The following is a 12,360-nucleotide window of genomic DNA, read 5'->3' as shown; positions in this document are numbered from 1 at the left end:
TGCGTCGCGGCGTCGGGCGGAAGCTGGTGCGGTTCGCGGCCGGCGGTTGCCGAGTGGACCCGGACGCGGCTGGACGCCGAGCCCTCTGTCCGGCGCCCGCCGCGGGCCGCCACCATGTCGCTGCTGCAGTCTGCGCTCGACTTCCTGGCCGGCCCTGGCTCCCTGGGTGGTGCTGCCGGCCGCGACCAGACTGATTTCGTGGGGCAGACGGTGGAGATGGGCGAGCTGCGGCTGCGGGTGCGGCGGGTCCTGGCCGAAGGTGAAGCCGGGGCCGGTGGCATGGGCCCGGCCGGGGGAGGGTCAGGGCCGGGGGAGAATGGCCGCGGCGGGGAGGGTCACGGCCGGCCGGGAGGCCACTGCTGAGGGTGAGGCCGGCCTAGGGTTGGGCACTTCCTTGTCGGAGGCTTGGGGTCAGGCCGGGGCAAGGTAGTCTTGGCGGCAGGTGTGGGCTGACCCGCGGCCGGAGCGGAGGCTGTGGCGGCGGGAAGGAATGGTGGGCAGGCGGGGCCTGGAGCGAGTGGCCACAGTAGAGGCGGAGCGAGGGGGCCCCGCACGGCTGAAGGCTGGAGTCCGGAGGCGGGCGGTGCGGCGGCGTGGGTCTAAGTCGTGGTCCTTCCCTCGCATGGAGGGCGGTAGTGGGGCAGTGGACGTAGGGCTGGCCCTCCTCGGGTGACAGGAACTCCGGCGTGGGTGACCGCAGTCCTACCCTGCTTGGGTGTTGGGACAGACAGCAGCGCAGTGTCCGGTAGCCGGGCTTCCTCTCTTACGACCTGAGCGTCCCGCTCCCCGACCTCTGTGTGAGATCCCACGGAAGTTACTGCAAGCTGAGCCAACAGGTGTGATCGGAACAGAACCTTGCAGGGTGGGCTGGTCCATCTTTAGTCGGCTGTGTTTCCGCGTGCTCTCTCTAGCTTCCTGAACGTCCTCTCCCTTCTTCACCCAGAATTTATCACCAATGTTGGCGCAGTCCTAGTTCCTCATCTGGGTTTTTCTGTTCTGTCTGGCATGGCAGATTTCCCTGGCCCTGGTGCTCACCAGCTAAACACAGTTGGCTTTGGGGCCGGTGCTGAAGCAGAACTGTATCCCCTGCGTTAGCACTCTTGCTTCTACTTGTGCTGCATTTGAGGTGGGAAACTGGCTGACTGTTCTGGTGCCCTCATTCCTAAAGGCCTGAGGTGATGTTCTGGCCTTAGCATCAGAACACACTTTTTCTCCACTGTCAGAAACGAAGAGATTTTGGGTGTGATTTAGTGAGAAAACATCAGGCTCTTCTTTCAGAGGTAGGGGCCAGTATCTCTAGCAATGAGAGTTCCCCCAGATCAATTCACTTATTCTGAAAATACCAGGCAAGTATTTTGATTCTTTTAAGAAATTCACAGTGGACGGTACATGGTTTCTGCCTTGTGGAAGTTCAAGTAAGACACAGGCTTTGATGACCAAAGGACAGCGCAGTGCAGGGGATCCTCTGGGTGGATAGACAGTGGGCGCAGCTGAGGTGGGAGGGTAAGGATGCACCCCTGCTGGGTGCAGTGGCAGGGCCAGGGGGAGGAGGGGTGGGATGGGAGGTGGGTCACGGAGAGAAGGAAGCTCTTGCCTGTGGCTTAACACCCAGGATGAAGAACAAGGGTAGGGGAGCAGCCACTGTGGCTGTGCAGAGCACCTGTTCCCTTTGCTCTCTGGGCATGTCAGGGGCTGAAAGTCACCACTGCGATTAGCAACTGTAGATTCCCTCCCTTAACCTGAACTGGCAGCTCCAGCTTTCTGAACTGGGATGGTAAGAAACCCGTATGAAGTCGTTCACGCAAAACAGCAACCTTAGAACATAAGCTGCGGGAAATCAGGCTGCCTTGCATAAATATGGGGAAGGTCCCGAACCCAAAACCCTTGGGTACCTATGTTGACAATTCCAGAATTCTTCGGGTTTTAGAAAGATAGTGTGTATCCTGTATGTCCTGGGACACTGCTGCGGGAGTTGGGAAAGTGTCACATAATCAAGTGTGTTACTGTATCTGTAATTAAATAAGTAAGCATCCTCACTGTGGGATAATTAAGTCTTCAAATAGCCTCACATCAGTTCAAGTCAGGTGTTGCCCCAGGTGAGTTTATAATAGATCAGGTTTTGCTATCAAATGATTTAGGGAAAAAACATTGGTTTTCATAGCTTTTTGGAATTTGCACTTGTCTGAAATGGGTTATTGGGCAGAACGGTGGGTTGGGTGATCCAGATAGCTTTCTAACCTTTTCAAAATTTGTTCTAAATTTTCACTTTCTTAAAGCAAATGACTGGGAGTTCCCACAACGTCAGAGATGCCTAGTCCAAGTGGGCTTCAGGATACGTCCTGCGTGTCTTCTTGTTTCGGATTCTGCATGCTCATGCTTCCTTCTGCCAGAAAGGATAACGGGGATGGATCGCTACTGCTTGGGAGCATTTGGTCCCTCGGGCAGCCCAGCTCTGTAGGGCTGCTTTGCTCTGTGGACTCACTCCCGTGAGATGGGCTCGTCTCTGCCAGGGAGGGTTCCGAGGGGACGTTTCCTCTTCGGACACTGCAGAGCACAGATAGCCAGGATCTTTGCAGCAGGGACTTAGGCTCGGTGGCCGGTTGTGGCCATCGGGACGAGGCGGCCCACGTCTTGTGCCTGAGTGATCGCCCTCTCAGCTGGCCCACCCGACCCTTCACTGGCCCATTGGCAGCTTTAAGGTCAGCCTTTAACCGTGGTGATAGCACCCAGCATAAAGCAGTAATAATCACCAGAACAGTACTTATGGGGTCCTGGCTACTTGGGGGGCACAGTCCCTGGTGCTTCATGTGGAGTGTGATCGTGGTGGTGCTGAGGTCGGGGCCGTCGGGAGCTTGCCAGTGCCCCCGGGGGGTGATGGTGGAGTCGGGCGGCAGCTCAGGGGAGGCTCTGGTCCCAGGAAAAGCCTGGGTCGTCTTAGGTGTGTCCCGGAGGGTTAAGTGTCCAGAGGAAATGAAGGTAAGAGAAGCTGCTGGAGTGGTGCCACTGGAGGGCCAGGTGGGAGCCGAGCGCGGAGGCGGCCACTGGCTTTGCCCTGCCCGCTGGGCGCCTGTGGTGCCAGGCCTGCGGTACTTCTCCAGTGCGTGTCTGTCTGCTGGCGCGTGGGTGCCTGGAGCGGGACACTGGGGAGGTGGCCCTGAGGCCGGACACTTCGGGGTGTCTTCCGGGGAGGGTCCTGGGATGGGGACGTCTCCCTGCGGGGCGGTGCTCTCCTTCCTGCCTCTGCCAGGCCTGCTCGTCTCCAGAGACACCGCCTGCCGTCTGCGTGAGCAGGCGTCTCTGTAGGGTAGGTAGTGATCACGTGTGTGCAGTGGAGCTCCTGGAATTCTGCTCTGTAGGAGTGTCTGCTTCTTACCAGCAATGCTGAGGGAAAACGTGTTAAGATCACCCGGCCTGCTTCCCATGCTGCTGCCCCACCTGGCCTGGTGCTTGCTGTCCTGCCAGCAGTGCCCCGCCTCGCCTGCCCCTGTCTGTGACCCTGCGCTGTGGGAGGGACAGTCACCGGCCTCCTCGGAGGCCCTGCCGGACTCCAGCCTCCCCACATCCTCCTCATTGTAGTGGATAAAAGTGGTATCTGGTTCTGTTGGTCTGCGCTTCTCTGATGGGTGAGATTGAGCTTATTTCAGTGCCTGTTAGCCGTTCTGGCTCCCCTTCAGGAATTGCATGACCACATGCTGTGCCTATTTTCTTTTATCAAGAATAATTTGAATTGCGTCCTTCACCCGGGGGGATGCAGACTGCAGGTGCTGTGACAGATGCGCGCACCTGTGCAGCAGATGGCTGTACAGAAAGTTGCCACCCCAGAAAGCCTCTGGGCCCCAGTCCCCCCCCGGCCAGGCGCTTGCTGGCTCTGAGTCCCCTCTTCTGGGACAGCATGTCTCTGGTGTCGCGCCCGGGTGCTCTCACCGGCGGCTTCATGGTTTTGAAGTTCGGTTCCCTTTTCTGCTGCAGTTTGCTGTCCCTCCCCTGCCATGGACCTTTGGGTGTTCCCATTTGGGGCTATTGTGAATGAAGTTGCCAACGACATTTTTTATGAAGTTTTTGTGTGTTTTCCTTTCTCTTGGGTAAAATGCCCAGGAGTGGGGTGCGGGCTTCTGGGTGGGATGTAGGGTTAGCTTCAGATGAAATGGCCAAACCCTCTCCACCGTGGCTGCACCAGCTTCTGCCCCGCCAGCTCGTGAGCGCCTGTCGTTGTGGTTACACCCGTTCTCGAGAGGGTGTAGTGGTCAAGTCTGCATTTTCCCCGTGATACTGTCCAACACCTTTTCACCCGCTTATTAGCCAATCGTGTATCTTTTCTGTGTGTGAAATGTTTGTTAAAATCTTTTTTCCATTTTTTATTGGGCAGGAGTTGTGGGAGTTTCTTATTATTCTGGATCTGAGTCCTGTTTTTATATAATACACGCACACACGCACGTGCACCCCCCATATGTGGGGAAGAGGAGGTCAGCCATTTCCCGATTACAGAACATACACGGTAATGACTGTGTAGGGCACTGTCTTAGCAGTGCCCAACATGGCATTCCTTCATGCGTTTTATACGCTAGTGTTACTATTTTTACGTAGACTTTTAATTTTGAGGTCATCATAGACTTATGTGCAGTTGTAAGAAAAGGTACGGAGAGGTCTGCATACACTGCCCGTTCCCGCTGTGGCAGCATCTGGAAAAACTGGAGTTGCCATCACAACCAGAATTGCACGTGTCCATCCCCACAAGGGTCCCTCGTACCTTTCACAGCCAGATGCCCCTCCTGGACCCCTGGAAAGCACTAATCTGTCCTCCTCTGTAATTTGTCCTTTGAAGAATGCTGTGTAAGCGAAATCACACATCGTGTAGCCTCTTGGAATTGGCTTTTTTCACTCCGCATGATTGTCTGGGGAGCCATCCAGGTTGTTGTGTCTGTAACTAGTTCGTTTTTATTTCTGCAGAGCACTCCGTGGTGTGGATGTGCCGTAGTTTGCTCAGCCATTCACCCACTGAAGCACATCTGGGTTGTTCCAGGTTTTTTGGTTATTTGAAATAAAGCTGCTATAAACATTCGTGTACAGGTTTTTGTGTGGCTGTGTTTTCATTTTTCTGGAATAAATGCCCAGGTGCTGGGTCACATGGCAGTTGCATGTTTTGTTTTTAGAAAACTACCAACCTGTTTTCCAGAGCGGCTGTGCTCTTTTCACATTCCCATCAGCAGTGGCTGAGTGTCTTAGTCTGCTCGGGCTGCTGTACAAACTGCAGGCAAGGTGGTGTAAACAACATGTTCATTTTCATTATTTTGGAGGCTTGGAGTCTGAGACCAGGGTGCTGGCAGGGTCTCTGGTGAGGTCTTTTCCCTCGGCTGTTCTGGTGTCTCCTGTTCTTCTAAGGACTCTAGTCCTGTTGGGTCAGGGCTTTAACTTTATCTATCTCCCTAAATGCCCTCTCTCCAGATACAGTCGCATTGGGGGCGGTTAGAGCTTCAACACATGACTTCTGGGGGGACACAGCTGAGTCCATTACAAAGCGTGATGAGTTTCTCTGAGTCTTTGCCGGTATTTTGTGTTGTGTTTTCATTTGATCATTCAGCAGGTGTGTAGTGGTAGCTCATTGGGGCTTTAATTTGTGTTTCCCTAAAGGCTAAGGCCGTGCTTATTTCCACCTCCCACCCTCATAGGAGAAACGTCTCTGTGCCTTCTGCCTATTTTCGAATGGTCTTTCATTGCTGAGTTTTGAGAGCTCGTTGTATGTTGTAGGTACGAGTCCACTGTCAGATGTGGTTTGCAAGTGTTTTCTCTGAGGCTGCAGCTTGTCTTCCAGCCTCTGAACAGGGTCTGTTGTGGATCTAAAGCTTTAACTTTCAGGAAGTCTGTTCTATCACTTTTCCTTCCTGAATCCTGCTTTTGCTGTCAAGTCTGAGAACTCTTTGCCAAGCTCTGCGTCTCCAGGATTTCTCTCCTGTGCTGTCTCATGGTTTTGCATTTGTATGCTCTGAGTTGATTGTCGTGTAAGGTGTAAAGTTTAGATTGAAGTTCTTTGTTTTGCCTGGAGCTGTCCAATTGCTCCAGCACCATTTATTGAAAAAACAGTGCTTCTAACATGGAATTGCTTTTGCATCTTTGTCAGAAATCATTTGGGCATATTCGTGGGGTTCTATTTCTGGGGTTTTTCTCTTTTGTTCTGTTGCTCTGTCCCTCCACCAGTGCCACACGGTCTTGATTACTGTAGCTATACCACAAAATTTGAAATTGGGTTTTTTTTTAAATAGGAAAAATTTCAAAAATGCAGAAAAGTAGAAAGAATAACAACAGAACAGACACCTTTGTCCCTGCTCTCCAGAATGAATAAACGGTAGCTTTTTAAAAAGTCGTGTTTGGTTCCAGACTTTTTCTAAACAGTGAAGCATCACAGATGTTGTTAAGGGTTCTGTTGACCCCCTACCCCTGGTTGCATTTCTCTGTTTCTCTTCAGAGGCAGCCGCCACCATGAATTTACGGCATGTGCTTCCTGCTCATCTCTTGTTTCCTCTGCATGTGCTGTGTTCACAGACAATGCATAGTCCTGCTTTTCGGGGTGTTAAATACAATACAAGTGACTGTGTTGTTGTTTATTTTAAAAATTTATTTATTTTATTTATTTATTTTTGGCTGCATTGGGTCTTCGTTGCTGTGCGTGGGCTCTCTCTAGTTGCAGTGAGCGGGGGCTACTCTGTTGCCATGCGCGGGCTTCTCATTGTGTGGCTTCTCTTGTTGCGGAGCATGGGCTCTAGGTGCACAGGCTTCAGTAGTTGTGGCACGCGGGCTCAGTAGTTGTGTCTCGTGGACTCTAGAGCACAGGCTCAGTAGTTGTGGCTCACGGGCCCAGCCGCTTCGCAGCATGTGGGATCTTCCCAGACCGGGGCACGAACCCGTGTCCCCTGCATCGGCAGGCGGACTCTCAACCACTGCGCCACCAGGGAAGCCCTCATCTATTTTTTTATATTGACTTACTATTTAATTTTATAACTGCTACGTTGAGATAAAAGTGACGTACAGTAACTCTGCATATATGTCAAAACACTTTAAATATGTCCCGTGTGTGTATATATACATATGTATATGTGCGTGTATGTATATGTCTGCATAGCTGTCATTGTCATCAAGGTGGTGAACAAACCCATCACCTCCACAATTTTCCCCCTTCCCTCACAGTCCTCTCCTCCCATCCTCGACCTCCAGGCCGCCGCTGACCTGCTTTTTGTTACTGTGGAGTAGTCTGTATTTTTTAGGCTCTCCTATAAATGAAATTGTGTGTACATACACATGTACTCCTTTTTCCTGATTTTTGTTCTTCAGCATAATCGTTTTGAGAGTCATCCTGTTGCTGCATGTTAGCAATAGTTCCATCCTATTTGTTGGTGAGTCGTGTTCTGTGCAGGGATGATTGGTTTATCCATTCACTGTTGATGGACATGTGGGTTGTTTCCAGTTTGGGCAGTTACAAATGGGGCTGCTATGAACATTCGTGCACAAGTCCTTGTGTGGATGTGTGCTTTTATTTTTCCCGGGTAAATACTAGCAGTGTAATGACAGGGCTGTAGAGTTGGCATATGTTTAACTTTTAAAGAAATCTCCAAACTGTTTTCCAAAATGATGATACCATTCTGCATTCCCATGAGTGGTGTATAAGCGTGCAGTTGCTTCACACCTTAATCACTATTTGGTAGGTCGGTTTAAGAACTTTTAGATGTTCTGATAGGTGTATAGTAGTATCCTTATTTACGTGTGCATTTCCCTGGTGGATAATGACACAACATTTTTCCATATGCTTACTTGCTAGCTATTTATCTTGGTTGAGTGTCTTTTCATATATTTTGCTCATTAAAATGTTGTTAAACTGAACTTTGGATTTTCTTTATATTTTCTGGATAGAGGTCCTTTGGCAGGTGTGTGATTTGCAAAGCAATTAGGGGCTTGTCTTTCACCCTCTCAACAGTGTATTCCAGAAATCAGTAAAACCATCTTTAATGAAGTGCATTTATCATATTTTTCACTTATGGATCATACTTTTTTTTTATATCTGAGAAATCTTTGCCTAACTTAGGGTTTGTAGAAATAAAGTTGATTTTTTTGTATGTTGCTCTTGCATCCCACAACCTTTCTATACTCATTTATTACTGATAGTAGCTTTTGGGGTGTAGGTATAAGCTTGTCTACATAGACGATCATGTTGTCTGCAAAGAAAAACATTTTTACTTCTTTTCAATCTGGATGCCTTTTATTTCTTTTCTTGCCTGATTGCACTGGCCAGCACTTCCAGTGTGATACTGAATGGCAGTATCCCTGATCTTAGAGGGAAGCGTCTGGTCTTCCACTGCTGAGTGATGTTTGCTGTGGGTCTTTCAGAGATGCCCTTCATCAGGTTGAGCAAGTTTCCTTCTGTTCCTAGTTTGCTGAGAGTTTTAAATTTCATGATGAAATTTTCCACTGTAGGAAACTAGAAAAAAGTAAGCAAATCAAACTAAAAATAATTGAATTACATTGATTAAACCGACTCTGCCTAGTTGTGCTGTATTATCCTTTTTTATATGTTGTTGAGTTTGATTTGTTAATATTCTATTTTATCTAGAATTAATGATTTGTTAAGAATTCTTTCATCCACATTCACGTGTGATACTAGTCTTTTATTTGTTTTCACAGGACTGGCCTCAGTTGTGTTGATTTTTCCCGCATTGATCTCGCTCCTATGTTCATTCCCTTCCTTCCTGTGAAGCAGGGTATTTAGAAGGCAGTATTATATAAATCGGGGCCATCATTGTTGCAGAAAGCAAACTGCTAGCCACAAGTCCAGTTTGTGTTTTACTTAGTAAAGGTATTTTTTTCCCATGCTTATTCAAACTTTATTTGAGACAGGGAAAGTTATTTTTAAAGCTTAATGTTAAATAAAATCACAGCACTGAACTGATGTCTATTTTTCTAATTTTCAGGAGGGTTTGCATTTGTGTATGAAGCTCAAGATCTGGGGAGTGGCAGAGAGTATGCGTTGAAGGTAATAAAGGGGGACAAACGCTTTCGTGGGTGTCGGTGTGTTTTAAAAGAAACAGGTGTCTAAGTGACAGTGTTTTCAGAGATTTATCCCTGTTCTTTAGTTTGTTTCTTTTTTGCAGTCTGTGTCTGTTTGTTTTACTTGTTTCTTCTGCCGGTGAAGCCTCAGCAGTTTTAGAGGACTGTAGAGCTGTGGTCTCCGACTTTGGGGCGGGGACTCAGCGGGCGGCCAGGGGAGGAGGGTCAGAGCTGCCAAAGCAAGGGCTCCACGAATGCCGGGAGCTTGAAGGCCACTCGTGTAAAACAGCGTTCACAGTGTATCTATAAATAAGGGCCACGGGGGTGCGGTGGGAGGGGGCGTCCGGGCCACTTGGGGTGCTGGGCACGCGTGCTAGCTTGTCCTGAGGCTCGCAGAGGGCCTGTCTCGGGGGCGGCCGAGCTGGCGGTGTGCACTTGCACTCTGGCATCCAGAACTACACCCACATCTCACTTTCCTCTAGCCTGTTTGGGGAAAAGCCTCCTACTTTTGGTTTTTCTTATGTCCTTGGATCATAAAGGCCCATTTCCAAGGGTCTGTAACCTCTGTCACGTTTCTCTGCGGGTCAGATGTTAAAGCACAGGCGGGGGAGCCCTTAGATGCGTGGTGTGTGTTCTCTTGGGTACAGAGCACTAAGATAAAGCCTCTACTCTTCCCTCGTACGCTATTTCCTGATACAGAGATTACTGTCCAACGAAGAGGAGAAGAACAGAGCCATCATTCAGGAAGTGTGTTTCATGGTATCCTTTTCCTGGTCACGTGGAGGCCTGCGTCCAGCTGTGGTTGAGCACGGCCGAGAGGCTGCGCAGTGACGCCCTCTCCGTGTTGGCTTCCCTGGACTTAGCTGCAGCGCGTGTCTAGTAGGAAGGAGTTCTCTTCCTTGTTCTTCACTCTCAGGGTGATGATAAGAGATCTGTACCCTTGGGAGCGTCGTCATTCCTGCTGAGAGGTCTCCAGGCCAGGGGTGGGCAGCCCCCTGCCTCTGCCCTTCTGCCTGTCCTTCGTGACCTGGTGTGGCCCACGGTGCCCGGCCAGCAGCTGTGCCCCCAGCCCCTCGCCAGGCCTGGTTCCCATGGGCCTCTGTGTCACTTCTGATCAGCCCCCCGAGTCCCTCTCGCCCTGCCCAGAGCGCGCGGGCCCCCCCGGGGCGTCCATGCATGGCGCGTCGGTCTGTGGGGCTGGCGCTGCTCTGCTCTCCACTCGCGCACGTGCTCTCCTGGAACTGGGGTCTTCCCTTTGCTGTCAGAATCTGTTCTCTTCCGTCTCAAAGCTCTGTCCACTGTGAGCCTGCCGGCCGCCTGGGCCCAGGGGTCCTCCCCTTGCTGGGTTCCCGGTAGCCTCGTTCACCTTCACAGCCTTGCGCATGCCACGCCCTCCGCCTGCTGTCCTGGCCGGCCTGCGGTCAGGTGCGTGGCCAGCGTGGTGGGGGTCTTTGTCCCCACCTTCCCTCCCGCTCCCCCTCCTGCCTGCGTCTTCCTGCAGTCCTGGCTGCCCCCTACCTGCTTGCTGTCCTCTTCTGGCTCTGACGCGGCGAGATTGCAGGCTAATTGCATTCACTGTTCTGACCTTAGTGTCTTAATGTTATGTATATATTGTTTTAAACGTGCAGACTTACGCATTCTCCTTTAACAAGACACCTGCAGAAAAAACTTTCAGGCCACGCAAATATTGTCCAGTTTTGTTCTGCAGCGTCGATAGGAAAAGAGGAGTCAGACACCGGGCAGGCCGAGTTCCTGCTGCTCATGGAACTCTGCCGAGGTGAGGTTCCAGTGGCTCGGGACCGCCCAGCAGTCGAGAGATGCTCCCGGGTCTTCTCTCCCGGAGACACGGTGGCTGTCCCGGAGAGAGCATGGCTCGCTGTCCGGCGGGAGCTCTTTGAGAGGCTGCATCCCCCCTCGTCCCTGCGCTGGGCGTGGGGGCAGAGATGGGTCTGAGAAAGGGGTGGAGGCGTGCTGTCAGGGCTCTCGGGCAGCAGGAAGCCGCCTCAGTCGGGAAGCGGTCAGGTGAGGCCGGGGAGGTGGGCTTGAGCGGCTGCGCCATCCTGAGGCTGCGACCTCACCTGCGTCGAGGTGGTCACACTTGCACTTGCTGTGTTCTGAAAGGAGGACTCCTGTGTCCACTTAAGGCAGCGGAGAGCCCATGCCTTCCAGAGAGTTCTAGGGGCTCAGCCTCTGTCTGTGGCGGAAGCAGGCCCCCCGCCTGGAGGGTCGGGCTCGGCTCGTCCTCGCACTGAGCACCTGCCCCGTGCTGGACCCGTGTGGGCAAAAGAGCGGGAGCGAGGTGGCCGGAGCCCGTCCTGGGGCTCGTGGATGGAAGGGGCAGGGCAGGACTCCTGAGGTCCGGCAGGCGTAGAGGACTGGCTGTGGGGCCCGGAGTTGGGGCAGGGGCCGCCAGACGTCCTGCTTGTCCATTGGTCGCAGGCAGCGCATGTGGGGCCGCCACGAGGCCAGGGGAGAGTGAGGGAGACTGCGGCAGGCGGCTACCCAGGAGGGAAGCAACCCCAGGGGTCACTGCCCCCAAGGAGTGTCCCAGGAGGAGGGGTGGGGGGCCGTGAGTGCAGGAGTCATGCTGCAAAGAAGAGCAGAGACGGGGTGTCGGGGCTGCTGGGGAGGGGGTGCTGTGGACTGCAGCCGGGAGCCAAGGTGCACAGGATCACCGCCCCGAGCGAGCGGAGGAGGACGGGTGTCCCCATCCTGAGCAGATAAGGCAGAACCTGGAGCGCACAGCGCTTTCCGACGGGGTGGCGTGGGAGTGCCGGGCTCCGGCCAGGAGCGGCGTTGAGATGCAGCCACGTGCTGGCTCCTCGGTTCCCACAGCTGGTGAGTGCCGACCCGCCCAGCCCAGGTCTGGCGCCCGGTTCTCCCACTTAGCGGATGGTTGGCATCGCTGGGTTCTACCTGCAAGAGGCCTCATGCTCACTGAAGACAGCGTCACGTGGGAGCTTGTGAAGCAGGGTCCTCTCCTGCGAGCCTGCCGCGCCCACGTGGTGCCCCCACGTTCACCCGCGCCCTCTGGAAGGCTCCCAATGCGCGGGGGCGGTGGGGGCCGCGCGGGTCCCACAGGGCCCTCTCTGGGCCCTTGGTGTCCCCGGAGAGCCGAGGTTCATGTACAGCGCTCCCCGCTTGTTGTTCAGTCGCTCGCTGCGCCTTGGCGTTGCTTTGATCTTGGGTTTGGAGGCCGTGGGCGCCTTTCACGAGTGCGGGCCTGCAGGTGGCGCCTGAGGCGGGGGCGGCCCCGACGCGGCGACCTCGGCGAGTGCACCAGTCTTGGCGGTGCTGCCGGGACTACCCATCTGGGCCAGCGCGCGAGGC

At 53.1% G+C, this 12,360-nt stretch overlaps 1 protein-coding gene across 2 annotated transcripts in view; it reads left to right on the top strand.

Annotated features, from left to right (window-relative positions):
* The first annotated feature begins 19 nt into the window (after positions 1-19).
* Positions 20-12,360, top strand: part of GAK (cyclin G associated kinase) — a 49,714-nt gene continuing 37,373 nt past the window's right edge. The window contains exons 1-4 of one of the 2 annotated variants that reach the window (XM_030876626.2): positions 20-259; positions 8,955-9,016; positions 9,730-9,789; positions 10,693-10,807. In XM_030876626.2, the coding sequence (XP_030732486.1) occupies positions 115-259; positions 8,955-9,016; positions 9,730-9,789; positions 10,693-10,807 (382 nt within the window). In that variant the 5' untranslated portion in view covers positions 20-114. Of the gene's footprint in view, positions 260-8,778; positions 8,840-8,954; positions 9,017-9,729; positions 9,790-10,692; positions 10,808-12,360 lie in introns of those variants that run through there. The other variant, XM_070045540.1, reaches the window with a different exon arrangement.

Source organism: Globicephala melas, chromosome 5 (genome assembly GCF_963455315.2).
Source record: "Globicephala melas chromosome 5, mGloMel1.2, whole genome shotgun sequence".
NCBI lineage: Eukaryota > Metazoa > Chordata > Mammalia > Artiodactyla > Delphinidae > Globicephala > Globicephala melas.
This window is presented reverse-complemented; position numbering and strand designations above follow the sequence as displayed.